A 17,323-nucleotide genomic window follows, 5' to 3' on the forward strand; every position below is an offset into this window, starting at 1 on the left:
TAACCCACAGCGCCACCTGCGTCCCTCCTCAATGGCCCTACTTGCCACAATAGGGTCAAATATTTTAACTCCTGTTTATTAATTCAGCTTGTGTTTGTGTACCTCGTGTCAAATGATTTACCTTCACTGCTGTCGGCTACATTAAGTGAACAACTATGAAAATAGCCAAAATGCCATTTGTGGGATTTATTTTTCATTTGTTATACTTTCATTAATACCAATCCAATTTTTGCAGCACAATAGCCTATTTCTATCAAATGAAAAGGTAGAAACCTGGTTTTGTGGTGTCTCAGTTTGTGGAGGGATAAAAGTAGTGGTACTTTGTTACTGTTGTTGCTGTTTTTAAGTTGAGGGATGTGTGACCCTTTGCCAGATAGTGGAGTGCATAAAGGAATGCCTACCTCGCCATTACTGTGGCAACTCAGGGTAGCTTTCCTTGTATTCACCATTTAAGGGCCACAGGAAGACTCTTGTGTTTGAATTTTTATTTTACACTCAGCAAAGCACACTCCACAGTAATAAAATAGATTTTTAAGAAGTCTACAAAAGGCAGACAAGAGTGTGATGGTCAAATCACAGACTGAATCTTCAGGGCTGTGAGCTTTGTGTAGTCGCACTCCATGTGGAATGGAATAAAAGGAAGACATGATGACTGTTCTTTCTGGCAACATGTTTCCATTGGAGTGCCAAGAAAAATGTGATGCCCACATACAGGAATGCTAGATTTAAGAAAGAAATTGGGATCCCTTACAACAGAGATGGGGAATCTGACTTTACAGATGTAGCTGAACTACAACTCCCATCATCCCTCAATGCTGACAGTGCTGATGGAAGTCCAACATTTGGACAGCCAAAAGTTCCCTGAATGCTCTAAAACAGTTAACATGTAACCATATACTGTGCATGAAATCCTGATTATCTGAAAAAGGCCATGTTAGCTACTGATATAATATGAAATTTGAATATAAATGGCAAACAATCCTCATTTTAAAATAGTCTTAGTTGTGTTATCTTACCCATAGATTCTGAAGTCTGACTCCCAACTACGCGGAGAAGCATTGGCTGATTACTATCTGACCTCTGTAACGAGGTAGGAGAAGACTGAGTTGTACCATTCACCTTGGCATCCACTTGAGGCTGAAACACCAGAAGGTAATATAATAGTTATCCTACAGATAGTGGGTTGGCTAATTACGAACACTATAATCCTATACAGCAGGGATAGGGCACCTCTCTCTCTCTGTTTTTACCTCTGCCCGGTAGGCTGCCATGGGAGGGACGAACCACTCTTGACAGAGATCTGAACTCATCTCCGCCTTTCATCACCCCTATCTGTTTGGGCTCCCCACCTTCTCACTCGCCACCTCTCCCCTCTTGACTCACCACACCTGCATGAAATTAGGCCTAGGACTGTATGCAGCCCAAGGGCCACAGCTTGTCCACTTCTGCCGTACAGATTTACTCAGAAGTAAATCTCACTGAGTTTAATGAGACTTTCCCCAAAGTAACAGAGAACAGAATTGCAGCCAAAGTCTGCAGTAATGCCATCATGTTTGTATTTATATTTGTGATACATTCAGTGTAAACAAAAGTTACTAAATAAAGAGACCAACCTATGTACAGACAGCTTGAAGCTGCTGCAAGGTTCAAGCCATATTTGTTAAGTGATCATACACCTGTATGGAACTCACCTGTTCCAGCAGCTGCCTCAACCTGTGCAGCTGTGATTCCAGCTGTTTGTTGTGATCCTCCAGGATTTGCATCCTGGCTTCTAGGCGGCCTTTGTGCTGACGAAGCAGCTTGGCTTCTGCAATGAGTTCAGCATCTCGCGGACTCTGGGGTGAAATGGGCATCATCTCAGGTGGGGATGGCAGTGGAGACAGTCCTTTGTTATCATGTTGCTGCTTTAATCGATCATATTCTGCTTGGAGGTTTCTATTGAAAATGGGGAAGAAGTGAGACTTTAGCACCTTTATGAATGCACATCTTTTCCATTTTGTAGCTGGAATGCCAGACATTATTGCCTAATCTTGCAGATTAGATTTGGGGTCCAATCCCTTTTAAGGGCTTCAGAACAAAAAGTTTGCTGATACAACTCTTGAACTGGAGATGAATGAGAGTTCCTGCCTTAGGTTGTTGAAAAGTTGTTATATTGCATTATTATAAAATGCCGTGGTTAAATATTCAATTCAAAAGGCCTGTTCTTTTGTTTCTCATAAGTGCACAAGACATTTGCATTTATTCAAAACCTAGTTTACAACAAATTGGACAAGTCTAGATTCCAGTCTGATGAAATCATTAAAGTCAAACTTGTTTATGTATGGACTGGTCACTTATTCAGTGCTGGAAGGAATAATCAAACAATATAACTAGGAATATCTTCCTTATTCCAAGTGCTAGTTAAGGAAAAAGAAGTCATCCAAAGAATCATTGCTTACATGAATATTTCTGTATCAGACTCTTAGAAGACAAAAATAAATTCTCTCAGTATATTGCACAAAGCTCTGGAGAGCAATCTTAAGCCAGTGTGAGCGGATAAAAAGAAACACAGACCTAGTGAGCATTGCTTATGTCAGTCAGAATTAGCGTGTTTAAAAAAACCAAACCCTTCTGAAAATATATAGATGTAGAAGGGAGAGCAGGGAGATAAATGTATAATCCTTTCAAAATGAGTAAGTGCACAGCAACTAGCAATATCCTGAAACCCACCTTGCCAAACTACAACCGGGCTAGGTGATTTTATTAGCAGTCAAAGTGATATCACTGCATAATAAGTCTGAGATGCCTCCAGACTACCACACCTTATTAAGAGGACTAGTAAAAAAGAATAAAAACTATTCCACAAGCAAGGATGAACTTGCATAGCTGAAATTGCAGTAACACCTGGAACGTGGAAATCTGAGCAATGCAAACATCCCACTCATGAGCTGTTAGTAACATCTGTGGTGATACAACAATTACTTGTGAAAGTAATTACTCATGATGGTAAATGAACAACTGTACTTATGGCCAAGGATTGCAAGTATTTATAGCAGGCCTACACAACCTGTTAGGGAATATCAAAACAGGAGCCTAGTTCCCCTTTATCACATACACAGCCCAACAAGACAATGACAAGAATCCATCAACAGCATACAAATCAATATGGCTAACCTGATCCAAAAAACCCACCCACTGCACTCACACATGAAAACAAAGATCACCACAGCCAATCACAAACAAACAACCACACCCTAGGCCAACCCCAACCTCTCTCACCACCAAAGGAACACGAACAGCACAAGCAACGCTGACACCAAACCCTACATACATTAAGCATAATAGAAACATTGCTGCCCGACCCCACCCCTACCCATCTTCCCCCCACCCCTTTTTTTTCTCCCTCTAATGTCTCAACAAATGAAACGGATTTGTAAAAATGTTACATGGGAAAAATACGAGAGACATTACACATACTTCTGTAAAACAAGAAAATCTTTAATAATAAAAACAGGGGCCTAGTAGGTTACATTGTACAAACCTGGCTTATAGAAGTAGTTTTGTAGCTAAAAAGGTAAAGGTAAAGGTACCCCTGCCCATACGGGCCAGTCGTGTCCGACTCTAGGGTTGTGCGCCCATCTCACTTAAGAGGCCGGGGGCCAGCGCTGTCCGAAGACACTTCCGGGTCACGTGGCCAGCGTGACAAGCTGCATCTGGCGAGCCAGCGCAGCACACGGAAACACCATTTACCTTCCCGCTAGTAAGCGGTCCCTATTTATCTACTTTTTTTTTTTTTTTAAAGTTTTGTAGCTAGAAGGGTACTTTAAAAAAAAGTTATTTGATTTCAGAAAATTACCCCACACCATTTTCAGGGCCTTGTATGCTTAAGCAAGGTGTAACACACTAAAATGTAGGCAGGGCTGTCCAACCATTTTGGATCTGGGGCAGTGTTCAACTTTGGGCTCTCAAATATCAGTGGTGTACTGTGCAATGCTAAAACTCAGCACCCTCCCACCTCTCACACTGTGATCTACAGCACTGTTGTGGTGCCCCCTGCAGCATGGCACATAGTGTGGCCAAACCGGTCGTGCTACCCTAAAACTGCCTCTGTCTTGGGGCATATTTTGAAGTCTTAAAAACTGTCATGGGCACCACAAAATACCCATGTCACTGAAGGGAAACTGACAATACTCAGAATTCTCTCTCCCCCACCAAACCAGGAAATTCACCTACCTACCCCCACCCCTCAATAAAACACAGGAAAAAGAGCAGGCAACACCCTCAACCAAAAGAAAAATCATAAAGCTGCAATTTTAAAATAGTAAATGGTAGGAGCCTTGATGGGCACCAAGGAGTATGTGAGAGAGCACTGTGGTTGGTGCCCACAGGTATTAAGCCATCATTTCAGTTCACGACCAGGGCTGGGCTTTTGTTTTGCTTCTTTGTAATTGCACTTGATTTCCAATATGGAGATGTATATAAATAGGGAGATATTACCCCCTCCCAGCTTACATTAATACTTCTTTGGCTCTACTCTTAAGACTTGCTTTTATAACATTTCCAGTGTGGTTTTATGAGTACGGTACCAAATATTTTTCTCTGCTATTCCTTGTAAGCAGGAGAACCGCCTTATACTTTCCCACCTAAGTACTATATCTCAGATCTCGTTGATGATGATTCAGTTGCTTTATTCATGGAAATGACTCAAAGAGACTTACAAATGCCTTTTTTCCTTTGATGTTTTTCATTATTCAATGTGCACTTTATTATTATTTAGTTTTGTACAGCTTAAATGAAAGCAGCTCCCATAAAGTATTGTTTTAAAATTGCACTATTGCATTAAATGATGGCAACAATTGTGCAGAAGGCAGCAATTGTGCAGTTCTTGGCAGTAATTTCATCATTAACATTTACTCATCATATCACAAAAGTGGCTGAAGGCTCAAGTGAAATTGGGGAGCTATTGCTCTAGGCTATGAATAAATACTGTAAGTTTTTTGCACCAGGTATAATAGATTGAGTTCACAAAGCAGTGCAATTTGAAGGCAAAATATAATGAATGTATTACAAGCTTATTGTTAGGCTGTGCATGGGCAATTCTTATTCCGAAGACTAAAAATGCCCTTTTGGGCTGCAAAGGATAACGACATCTCTTCAGCGCTACATTTGCTAATGTTTCTGCTATGTATATAGTGTCAGGGTGCTTGATCAGATAACATCACTGATGACATGACACTAAGGAAAATGTGTATCTTGATTTGGACAGCTCTGCTACATACAGCAAAGCTCCAGCATTTCAGGTATCTCTATTATTTTCCTTTAAAGGCAGGGTGTGTGTGTCCACAATTGTATAGGGAAAGATAAAGAACTGCTTTGCATGAGGCACATACGCATAATTCATCTACCATATCTAACAAATGTGACTGAAGATAGCAACAAATGCACATGCAACTATGTAGCAATTTTAGACCAAAATCACATATTTTATAGGATTTAAACATTCCTTCTGAAGCAAGAAGTCATGTTCTATCATTGCTGCATTAAACATGACAAATAGGTTTATTTGCCATCTAATTTTTAAATTTAAATGTTTCACATTTTAGGTTTATATGTTTATTTTAAATTAAGCATGACAAATAGATTTACACACCATCTACTTTATCTCGCATAATATAAAGAAGAAAACTGCATGTGACAAATTTCCAGGCAACTTACATTCCAATTTGCTGCTTGTTGATTTAAATGCTACCTCATGAACAATTTATTCTGTGGATGCATGGAAATAGTACCAAAACAAAACTGACCTGTTTTCTTCCTCCAGGTCTGCTAGAATTCTCTCCAGTTCACCTCTTTCTTCACTCTCCAAGGAAATTAGAATTTGTGCAGGGCTTCGCGGTTGACTGAGTGGGGATTCTTGGTTCAAACTTTGGCAGTAGTGCTGGATTAACAAATGTTCATCGTCTCTAAAAATGCAAAAAAGGAAAATGATAAGAACAAGAGAAAGCAAAGCAAAGAGACCAGACCCACATTTCCATCTAGAAAACTGCCCTCCGCTTATTTTGTCCTCAAGAGTGGCAGAGAGCTGTGATAACATATGTATCAAAGAGTAGCACAGAGTTTGTCTCGGCTGCTGGCAGAAACTCAGAATTCAGTGTATTAAACTGATTACAACAGAACAGTTAAGTCCCATTTTTTTTACATATTATTAGGTACCGTAATTTTCGCTCTATAGGGCACACTTTTCCCCCTTCAAAAATGAAGGGGAAATGTGTGTGCGTCCTATGGAGCGAAAATGCCATAGCCCCGCGACCCTCTCCCGGCTTGAGAGGTAACGTGCGGCTATGGCAGAAGCATCTATAGCCGCGCGTCACCTCTCCAGCCGGGAGAGCGCGCGCGGGGCTAAAGCAGCCCCCCCACGACCCTCTCCTGGCTGGAGAGGACGCGCGGCTATGGCAGAATCCTCTCCGCTGCTCCCTGACCTGCTCTTAGGGGCTGGTGGTGGGCTTCCCCCCACCAGCCCCAAAGGGCAGGTCGAAAGGAACCTGAAGCCTGGAGAGCGAGAGGGGTCGGTGCGCACCGACCCCTCTCGCTCTCCAGACTTCCAAGGTAGCCGCCTGAACGCACCTTAAACGGCACCTTGTTTTAGAGCGGGAAAACAAGAGGGGGGAAATTCTCCCACTCTCTGCGCAGTGCTTCCTGCCGCTTCGCTGAAGGGGCGCTGGGCAGAGAGCGGAAGAATTTTTTTCCCCTTGATCTCCCCCCTCTAAAACAAGGTGCGTCCTATTATCGGGTGTGTCCTATGGTGCGAAAAATACGGTACATTCTGATAAAATTTAGGCAGAAGGGGGAAAGTGGCATATCAGCAAAGTGGTCAAATCAGTTGCTTGGTGCCATCTGTCTGAGAAAAGAGGTAGATAATTTGTTATGGATGAGTATGAGCAATAAGAAATAGGTAGAATGAAATCTTCAGCTGCTGTCAAGATAATCTTATCCAAACTGAGATCCCAGGACCCCTAGCACCCCCATTTGGGAGGTCAAGATTCCTACCTCTTGGGTCAACAATATTGTCTAGGTAGGGATGTTCTGGAGCTGCCAGCTTCCCAGTGATATTTGCAGTCTCCTATAGCCTAAATACAGAACAGCTGGCATGCACTTCACCAGAGGAGCAGTTCATTCTTCCACTTTGAATACAGTGTAATATGATGTGATCTTGTGTATAAGTGAATTTTTCTTCACTTGTTTTTGTTTTCCTGTTCCTCTTCACCCCAACACTGCATACTATTCTATTCAGAAATTACAAATGTCATGTCCAGGTTTTCCTTATGCCTTCGTTTGTCCCACTGCCCTAAGGCTTTTCAACTGGCTCATAAGTGAGCCAGTATGTATGGCTGTTACTGAATCACTGCTGAAGACACCTCTGCAAGGTGACATTTATGACTGGTACCTTTTTAACACAAGGCATCTGCAACTTTAACAAATGCATGCAGAGAGAAATTCAACCTGTAAAGCATTTTGAAATCAAAAAGGAAGCAATAGTTGTTTCTGTGCAGGTGTTGGCAACTAATAACCTAGTGTCCTTCGTAATAAACTGCATATGTATAACCAAGGTTAAGCCACTATATGCCATATGATTAAAGCATTGTCTTGGATTACAGCCAGCTCCTCTATTTTTGTTTTGCATTTGTTGTGAAAATTAGTTTAACAGAGTTTTATGCAAGGTTGTAATTTTGTGCACCTTTTATTACTAGATTATATGAAATTTTACAGTGGCTATTTTAAAATAAAACCACAATAAAGATTAAGTTGTGGAGAAAATAACTGGTAAGACAGAAATACAACACTTATATCCATGGAGAGTTACACCTGGTCATTGTGCTTACACATCTGTGGGAATACCGCAGGCAAGAGGACATAAGAAAGAGGCAAAAGTGCTGCAAAGCCAAATGGGAACATGTATTGCTTAACCATTAGCTCGTTCATGCATAGGCACCAACTTGTGAGGGAGATGGGGGAGGGCAACATCGTGTCACGCATCGTGTCCCAACATTGGGACGCAGGTGGCGCTGTGGGTTAAAGCCTCAGCGCCTAGGACTTGCCGATCGAAAGGTCGGCGGTTCGAATCCCTGCGGCGGGGTGCGCTCCCGCTGCTCGGTCCCAGCGCCTGCCAATCTAGCAGTTCGAAAGCACCTCCGGGTGCAAGTAGATAAATAGGGACCGCTTACCAGCGGGAAGGTAAACGGCGTTTCCGTGTGCGGCTCTGGCTCGCCAGAGCAGCGATGTCACGCTGGCCACGTGACCCGGAAGTGTCTCCGGACAGCGCTGGCCCCTGACCTCTTAAGTGAGATGGGCGCACAACCCCAGAGTCTGTCAAGACTGGCCCGTACGAGCAGGGGTACCTTTACCTTTACCTTTAACATCGTGTCAGGACGGTGGAGGAGCCAGGAACATGGCGACAACATGGCTTCAATGGCCGGCAGGTCCTGCTCCTCCTGCCGCCATTGGCTGGGGGCTGCTTTCCCCTCTATGGCAGGAGGAGGAGAAGGAGCTGGACATGGAAATCTCGCCATGCTTGGCTCCGTGCTTGGCCCTGACTTTTTAGAACACTGGAGGCACTCGCAAAATATTTGGGGCCCCAAAAGGGTTAGGCCCCCAGGAGTTGGAATTTCTGCATTCATGTGAACCTCTGAATTGTTTGAACAAACAAACCACTTTTGTAGCTCAACCTCAAGTGCACCTCCAAAGCCTGAAGTCTTAACTTTTGTTGTACATAGATTAAAATGTTGCTTCCATTTGGGATTTAAATTTGTCTTTATGCTTTAAGTTACTATGGCAAAGAGCAATTCATAAATAATAAAAAAACCTGGTTTTCTCCAATTTTGTGGGTAATCATTTAGAATTTGTTTTTGGAAGTGTAAGCCACGCTGATAATTCAATTATAATGTTTAATATTTTTAAAGGGCTTTTCAGGAAAAACTAAAAGCATTGCTTTGTTTAGTGGTAGAGAGTAGCATAGCAGCAGCAAATGCTCTGTCTTTGTCCCTATGTGTGTTCACTGACACCAGGACAGAATGCCCTGCAGATGTCTGATTAGGAACACCCGAGTATCTCTTATGTATCTACGTTTTAGCACCAAGATTGATAGTTAATGGTCACTGCATAACAGGCCCATTTCCAAAGCCCATTTTGGGGGCCTAATGCGGCCTGCTGGTCAATCTAATCTGGCCCCTGAGGCAGTTTATCTTCTGGGGTAAAATCCTAAAAAAACCCCCCAACAACTTCAATTCTAAAAAAAGGTCAACAACTTTGGTTGGCCTTTTGGTCAGCCCTTCACTTCATCAAATCTGGGCCGCCTTGAAAAAAGCTTGGACGCCACCGGATAGTCAATTGTACCATGAGTAATGCACATTATTCTCCAGAGGAAGCAACAGAGTGATTCTCACTTGCAGTTCTTTACCCATCACACTTAGTGACAATAGAACTCTGTTGGATAGAAATGTTTGCTCAAGCCCATGACTTCAACCAGGACAAAGTCTGGTGAGAATAATTGGGTTGTTGCTTATGGTGGCAATCCTGAAACAAACAATACTGAAATGTGCATTCTTTATGTGATTTTTGACATTAGTTTGGCAATACTGTCTAATGTGTAGCATTGTTATGAATTTTAATTTTAAGATCTTATGACAGATCTGAAATCACATATGCAATATAAAGTTTTCCATAATTTTATAGAGATGGCACACTTACATGCTCTCATTAGGAGAAATGCTATCATTCAGGTACGTCCCATTGGTGTTCTCCATTTCTGCTAGCCTACAGAGAAAAGAAAATATCATAAATATCTCTAAGTAGTCTGCCTTTAAATGTGACACAGATAACTGTAACAATCAGCACAAATGGTTCTGAAATAATAGCACCCACACCCCTGTTCTTTCCCTTGGCACTAGTTGTTAGGCTGCTCAGCAGTCATATCTAAGACTAATTGCTTTCACTATAAATGACATGTAGAAAAAGTTAAGTTTTTTGTCACTTAAAAAGATTACATTGTACTATTCTTTGCTATACACACCCACTCATGTTTCTCTCGCTGGGGCAGAAAAAACTGTAAATATTAGAATTTAGCTTCTACTCTGATATATATGAGATGAGTCTTCCAAATGTGTGGTATACTAATAGTGTATGATTATTTTTCAAAGCCATCATTTTCCTCGCCTATAATATTCAGAAGCTGTATTATTAAGCTGTATCACTTTTGATACATGAACTAAAATTGACACATCCTGGACAGATATCACTATTTTGTAGTACATGGTCACTGCAGGATTCCACTGAAGCATACCTCTGGAAAAAAGAATGTATAATGAAGTTCTGAGCACAAACTCAGAGTTAGATGTAAGCAAGAGCATGCTTTGGCAATTCCTGTTTTAAGTGAATTGTATGTACATTCTAAATATCATGCAGTCATTCTGCATGCAAGTTAGTTGGCAAGCTGATTAGAAGAAGTTAGTAAACATGTATACCATCCATCCTTGGAGCTTTTAATAACCCTAGCATCGTTTGTTAAAGTTTGTGTGGTGTTGGACATTATAATTCCAATATTTAATTTTTTGCATATTGCCTTGGTCCTCTTTTTGAAAAAGGTGGAGAAATATAATTAATGGTGGTGATAATTTAATAATTGTTTCAAGGAAGATTTGCCTAACAGAGATTTGTCCCCGTCTCGTACCTGCTAGCATAATGTTCAATACGTGAATGGGTATCGTCATGTGAAAGCTGAGGGGACGAAGCAGGCCTATAAGGCAGAAAACACTGATTAATCACACAAGTAATAATTCTTAGAAAGAGAAAAACCACCAAAGTTGTTATTGGCCTCACTGCATCTAAGAAACATCACACTTAAGAGTTGCAACCCATGATGCTTCCTCAACCTACCTGTAAAAAACATTTAGTGAAAATGGACTCTTTCAAAAGTTTGGGGGTTTTTCAAAACCAGACAATTGCTGTTATGTGAAGAGCTTCTTGCAAAATATTTGCTATAAACATACTTTCTTCCAGTGCTATGTTTTCTCATAAAGTCTGTTCAAGTCTGTATTTAATGTTCAGACTTTGTTTTGCTCTTTTTCTAAGCTGCATTTCCTGTCTACAATATTGGTTCCTCAAGGAGAAGACACCTGAAAATTTCCTAATTTATTCCAGCCCTCCCAATCAAGGGCTCCTCCAAACAGATAAAAGGGAAGGTGTTGAGGTCCTTGCCTTGAGTACCTTCCCAGAAAGATGAAGGGTGAGAGCTCAATGCGGGTGGAGATGAGCCTCTATCCTGAAGCTGCCCTTGCAGTTCTCTGAATCAGGTTTCAAAGCCTGACACTGCAGCAGCCTGTTCAGTGTGCTGCATATAGTGTGCTGTATAAGCTGTATATAGCAAATACGCTCAAAGGAGGATAGAAAAACCACACCAAAACATTGTGTAAGTGCTTGGGGTGCATTTGTAATTGCCTGCTTCCCTCAATGGAAGTATTAGATCTGTGTACCAGTATTAGGAACACTAATGCTTCTGAATCCATTACTATTCAAGCATGAACAAACATTCTACCATCGCTGGCGCCACATCCATGGGGATTCTTTGCAAGAGCAGGCTCAGTATTGTTTCATTCTCAAGCCAAAATCCAGTTGGGGTAAAGATCCTTCATAATGTCGCTGAATAGCTTCAGGTGAATATTCCCCACCCCCTGGGGTTTGCCAGTGCTGCTATTGAGTTCTGTTAGCCATTCCTATGATGAATTAATCTATCATTAGACTTTTTTTTCTTTTAACCAGGTGTGTAAATGACCTCTGCTGAAGTATTGGCATTGTTTTAAAAATATCGTTGGCCTGCAGTATGTTTAGTATTGGAAAATTGTGCATTTCGGGGTAGTCTCAGGTTTTATTAAGAGACTGAGAAAATATATTCTCACTTTAGTTTTATATGGGGAACCAGCTATAGTATAAAACTATGTTTCCCAATAACAAGAAGTTGTGTTTTATTTTCCCCCAGGAGAAGTGATAGACCTATTCTCAGCCATCGCAAATTTCCTTACACAAAAGTTTGACATGCAATTCAACATAGTTCTTTCAGATCTCACCACTGCATTGTATGAGATAACTTTGTAATATAGACCAGGTCATTTTTAAAAATATTGCTTGGTAGTATTTTAATAGCAACACTTCATGAATTTTACTGCTCTGACACATCACATGTGGTTTTTTTTTAACTGTCAGAACTCAGTTGCATCAAACAGTGCCTCTTTTTCTCATAAGTTAAATTGCCTGTTTAATGTAAGTATTTGTTATTCCCTCTCTACATGAATTTCATAGCTTTAGGAGAAAGCAGACAAGACACTTCAGAACCGGACTAAAGCATGAAGAGACAGGTATGACAAAGTTAAGATCAATAAGGCCTTTAAGAACCATATTGTCAGGAAAGCAGTATTTAATGTCTGGATAAAATACAAAGACTTATTGGAAAACAAGACTCCGAGGTGGCTTTCGCCTCTGGAAGCTAAGGCCCGAAAAAGACCCAATATGGAGGCCAAATGGCCAAAATATTGGGAAATATTAGAAAAAGATGGAGACAATTGGAAGTTGCAGAGTTTGGAGAAAATGAAGGATAAAGTGCGAGACTGGTTACATTACGCTCAGATTAAAGAAGTTTTTAAAAATGACAGAAAGTTAGGGTTCCAGGTGGAGAAATCGAAGTTGGAAACAGAATTGCTAGAACCAAAGACTAAGGTACTATCTAGAATGTATAACTTGCTGCTAAAATGGAATACACAAGACGAAACGGTTAAATCGGCTATGATAAAATGGGCACAGGACATTGGGCATAACATTATGTTTGAGGACTGGGAAAGGTTGTGGACCACTGGGCTGAACTTCACCGCATGTAATGCTCTGAAGGAAAATGTAATGAAAATGATGTATAGGTGGTACATGACCCCAGTTAAACTTGCCAAAATATACCATTCGTCTGATAATAAATGTTGGAAATGTAAGGAAAATGAAGGAACATTCTTTCATCTCTGGTGGACTTGCCCTAAAGTGAAGGCCTTCTGGGAAATGATATATAATGAGTTGAAAAAGGTATTTAAGTATACCTTCACTAAGAAACCAGAGGCCTTCCTTCTGGGTATTGTCGGCCAGAAGGTGCTAAAGAAGGACCGAACATTTTTTCTGTATGCAACAACGGCAGCAAGGATACTTATCGCTAAGAACTGGAAAACGCAAGATCTACCCACACTGGAAGAGTGGCAGATGCAGCTGATGGACTATATGCAACTGGCCGAGATGACTGGCAGAATCCGAGACCTGGGAGAAGAGAGGATCGAGGAAGACTGGAAGAAATTTAAGACGTATTTACAAAAACATTGTAATTTGGTTGAATGTTAAGAAGGATGCTAGATTATAAATAATTGGCCACCACTAAATCAGATTTGAATTTGATGATAAGTGAGGTTAAAGAAAACACAAACCTTTTGGAGAATTGCTAGATTGTATTTAAATGAGTGGATATAAGATTGTAAACAAGTTGATAATTTGCTTGGAAAAACTTTTTAACGATGTAAGTGGGAGCGGGAGACGTGAGGGAGTCCAAAGAAGTGATGAAACCACGTTTTGATATAAGCAATGTTGTTTATTATTTGTGCATTTGTATCAAAAAACTTTAATAAATATTTATTAAAAAAAAATAAAGCATGAAGAGACAGAATCAAAACTGTTTTACAAAATTATAAATAAGCATATTTTACTTCTAGGGCAACTTTTCTTATTTTATATGTAAGCAAATACAGGTTTACAAATTCTGCAAGTATGTAACCTACATGTGGCCTATAGTTCTCTCTGTTTCAAAGAGTTCAAGTTTTCTTTTTTTATCGGTGGAAAGAGTTCTAGCTTTCCCTTTCATGTTAGTGGCCGAAGCCACTGCCCCCTTCTTTAAGTGAAATGGGATGATTTGTCTCACATGCCCATAATGATGGGCAAGAACCAAGTATTCCAGGAAGGAGGGAAGCAGTTCTGGGTGGAAATGGGAGTAGCTTCCATTTGGAAATCAGTAATAGTAAGTTTTGTACAGTGTTAAGTAAAGTATGTTTTATTGCCTAATTCAGTCTCCTTTAATATCATTTTTATAAAAATTTGAAGCAGCAGATACTCTATTGTAAAACAGTGAATCAAAAACAAAGCTTGGTGTTTGAACTTCTGAAAAAGCTGTACACAAGTATTTGAATAGTACTGAATTCCAAGCAATTAAATAAGGAGGATTATATGCTTCAGTGAACATTATTTCTTCATGTTGTAGGTGAAGCTTTAAAAAAATGTGTTTTTCCCCTACATTTTCAATAATGCAACAAGGAGAAGAGACAGAACAGGAACAGATAGAACTGAGTGGGGTAGATGGTTTTGGGGATTCTCTCCATCCTACAGCTCATCCCTGACACATCATTGATTTAACAATGAAGTGTGGACATTTAGGCAAGGGAAGCCCTAGCACTAGAGAAAGATCCAAACAGAAACAAGTGCCTCAGTAGATATGAAGATCTGGTAAAGATTTGCTGGACACACATTGACTGTAGCATAAATTCCTATCCATCACTTGGGAAAGTGATGAAAATGTGGAATGGGTAATAATTTTGCTTAAAGTTATTGAACTACAACAAAGTTCAAAGCCAAAGATAAGATTTAGATCAGCAGAAACAGAAGAAAAGCCTCATTATTTATTAACTGGTACACTGGATTCCTCAGCTCCAGAATGTGAATAGTGTGTTGTTGTTTTTATCACAAATGGTCACAGAACAGTGGTTTCTAAAATTGCCTTTGAGAAAAGATTATGTGCTGTCTTTAAAAACTTGCAAATCACTGTAAGCCAAACTTATTGGTACAGTAAACCAGATTATAAATATAAACTAAATAACAGATATATTATAAATACTTTCTCAAACAGTTGAAGTTGTTGAATCTTACTGGATGTCAGCATAGTAGTTAAAGCAGCTACTACTAAAAACACCAATTTAGAAGATTTATAATACAGAAAACAGTAACCACTTAATCAGTTGCTTGTACAACAGGTTTAAAAAATGTACTGTAGAAAGGCTCACCTGTTGTATGTGCTTTCAGAACACCAAAAACTATCAAACTGAACTATGCCCAAGCAGAAAAAGAAACATCAGCAATAGTATTTGGATATATAATATCCCACAACTTCATCTGTGTAAAAACAGTAGTTGTTGGAACAGATTTAAAAAACCAGTGAAGGCAGTTTATAAGGCACATCTAAGAATCAAAAGATGACTTAAGAGTGCAGAAATCTCAGTTGCTGATACTCTAGCCAGAGTGTATATCTGAAGAAAGGAGAACCAGTGTCACAGATTAAACACTGCTATTTTTCATTCTGAAACTAAAGGAGTTTCACTAGTGATTGTAAATATTAAGAATTCTGCTGTTCCTTTAGAAACCTTTTTCTGGAATGGCCAGAAAGAAATGTCTGATGATATTTGTATTTACTAGAACTAGATGAATTAAATGGACATAATATTCATTATTAAGGAATCATAAAACAAGACCTAAGGATAGAAATACTGAATGCCATACAAGAAAATCATCGGGGAATTGAACAGTGCAAATCAGGGTTTCAGAAGCTATTTATTGGCCAACCATGTGCCATCAAATTGTAGACTTGACACAGTTATGTACTGGATGTTAAACTGACAGAAATAAAAGCCAGAAGGAACCTGTGTCATCTCAGGAAATTCCACAAAAGAAACAAGGTACTGAGATGCCTCTGACTACAAAGAGAGGTAGTTTGATACGGACATTTTAATTTAAAAGGAGAGATACAATAATAGTAGAAATCAAGGGTAAGCCAACTTTTAGTTCAGAATGAATCCACTGAAATCTATTTTAAACTGATGCCTCCAGCTCATTTTCTCTTCTATCCTGCTAACTGCAAATAAATAGTTTGTTCATAGTTTTAAATCAAAGTCCCTGTGCAGTGCATGTGAAAACAATGACTGGCTGGATGCAGACAGCAGGCCAGGTGCCATTCGCCCAATATTTTTTTTATGTTTTGTTGTGTAAAAAATAATGAAGTTTAATTATGTCTTCATAGGAATATACTGTAACTGTCATATACAGTAATTGTCAAAAATTATGTTGCGCGAATTTTAATGAAAATGCTGTGAGGCTCTCATATTTTTGCTCCCCATCCTCGAGTGAGAATAACAAGTGATCAGCCTTCCTCCCCTGGGCTAGTCCTATGATGAAGCAGAGTGAAGAAACTGCCTTAGCCAACAGATGCTGAGGTAGGGGAAGTGGCCAGAACGATGAGTACCATGTGGCGTGCCTTGAACCTGCTGCCCTCAAGTGATCCCAGCTCCCTCCCCAGTTCCAACGTTTGAAGAAAATCTAAGGAGTGTTTGGCTACTTAAATGTTGAGGTGCCCGAAGTGCCTTGCCTAACAGTGACTGAACCTGTGACCCTTTCCTATAAGGAAGGGGCGGGGTTGCTGCTGGAGCAGTGCAAAGCCAGGCCCTGGTGACCACAGGTGTTGGTTTGACTAGAAAGGCCAGCCAAAAATAATGTCACCACTAAAAATGTAAGCTATTCTTAATTCACTTGTAGTTGTATCCAATAGAAAACAGGTCACAGACCTAGCAGTAGATGTTTACTGGCATTCAGTCTGCACAGCTCTTCAAATACATGCAGCAAAAACCAGGATGCTCATTCATTAATATTATATGCTGCAATCCTAGACAATTTATCTGGGAGTAAGCCCGCTGAATTCAACAGAACTTACTTTAGTGGGACATTTATAGGATTGCTTTCTAAGAGAATGCAGTTAGTCTTTACAACAGTATGCTCCAAATATATACAGTGAATTAATTGTAGTTTTAGAGCTGCTTATTTTGGTAATCACTTTTTGCAAGGAAAGGGCAGAAGCCCTTTAGTAGTGTTCATAGACTAATTTTAGGCTTCCTCCTTCACTAATATTTAGCAGACATATGAATTAAGTAGCACAAACAAATAATTAAAACCAATCTTAAAGTTATGTTAGCTTCAATGTCAAGCTGATAGTTATCTAAAGTGGATAGTTATTCATATCTGCAATTACTGAACTAACTTGTCAGTGAATTCATGCGGCCTTAAATTAATAAGAGATTTCTGTTGAGAAATAATAGTATCTTGCTCCTGAAACTTCAGGCACAATTCATCCTAAATTGAATAAGGTTAATGAAAGTACCATTAAGCTTCAGTGGGAGGAATCTACACGCAGGGAACGCTCGCCACTGAAACAAAATATTGGAATATGCTTTGTGTTGGA

At 39.9% G+C, this 17,323-nt stretch overlaps 1 protein-coding gene and 1 long non-coding RNA gene across 41 annotated transcripts in view; one reads left to right on the plus strand and one right to left on the minus strand.

The window, feature by feature from the left end:
• Positions 1 to 5,939, plus strand: part of LOC310842519 — a 65,816-nt gene extending 59,877 nt beyond the window's left edge. For 13 of the 14 annotated variants that reach the window (XR_014563130.1, XR_014563131.1, XR_014563132.1 and 10 more), the window contains 2 exons: positions 1,023 to 1,152; positions 5,801 to 5,939. This is a non-coding gene — a long non-coding RNA (uncharacterized lncRNA). Of the gene's footprint in view, positions 1 to 1,022; positions 1,153 to 5,800 lie in introns of those variants that run through there. The other variant, XR_014563137.1, reaches the window with a different exon arrangement.
• DMD (dystrophin) overlaps positions 1 to 17,323 on the minus strand; it is a 991,104-nt gene that overhangs the window by 18,960 nt on the left and 954,821 nt on the right. For 21 of the 27 annotated variants that reach the window (XM_083734109.1, XM_083734093.1, XM_083734094.1 and 18 more), the window contains 5 exons: positions 10,703 to 10,768; positions 9,724 to 9,789; positions 5,784 to 5,942; positions 1,692 to 1,935; positions 1,017 to 1,137 (listed from right to left, as the gene is read on the minus strand). In XM_083734109.1, the coding sequence (XP_083590235.1) occupies positions 1,017 to 1,137; positions 1,692 to 1,935; positions 5,784 to 5,942; positions 9,724 to 9,789; positions 10,703 to 10,768 (656 nt within the window). The remainder of the gene's footprint in view (positions 1 to 1,016; positions 1,138 to 1,691; positions 1,936 to 5,783; positions 5,943 to 9,723; positions 9,790 to 10,702; positions 10,769 to 17,323) is intronic. The other 6 variants (XM_083734089.1, XM_083734087.1, XM_083734090.1 and 3 more) reach the window with 1 other exon arrangement.

The sequence above is a fragment of the Podarcis gaigeae genome (assembly GCF_964106915.1).
Source record: "Podarcis gaigeae genome assembly, chromosome: 4".
Lineage (NCBI taxonomy): Eukaryota > Metazoa > Chordata > Lepidosauria > Squamata > Lacertidae > Podarcis > Podarcis gaigeae.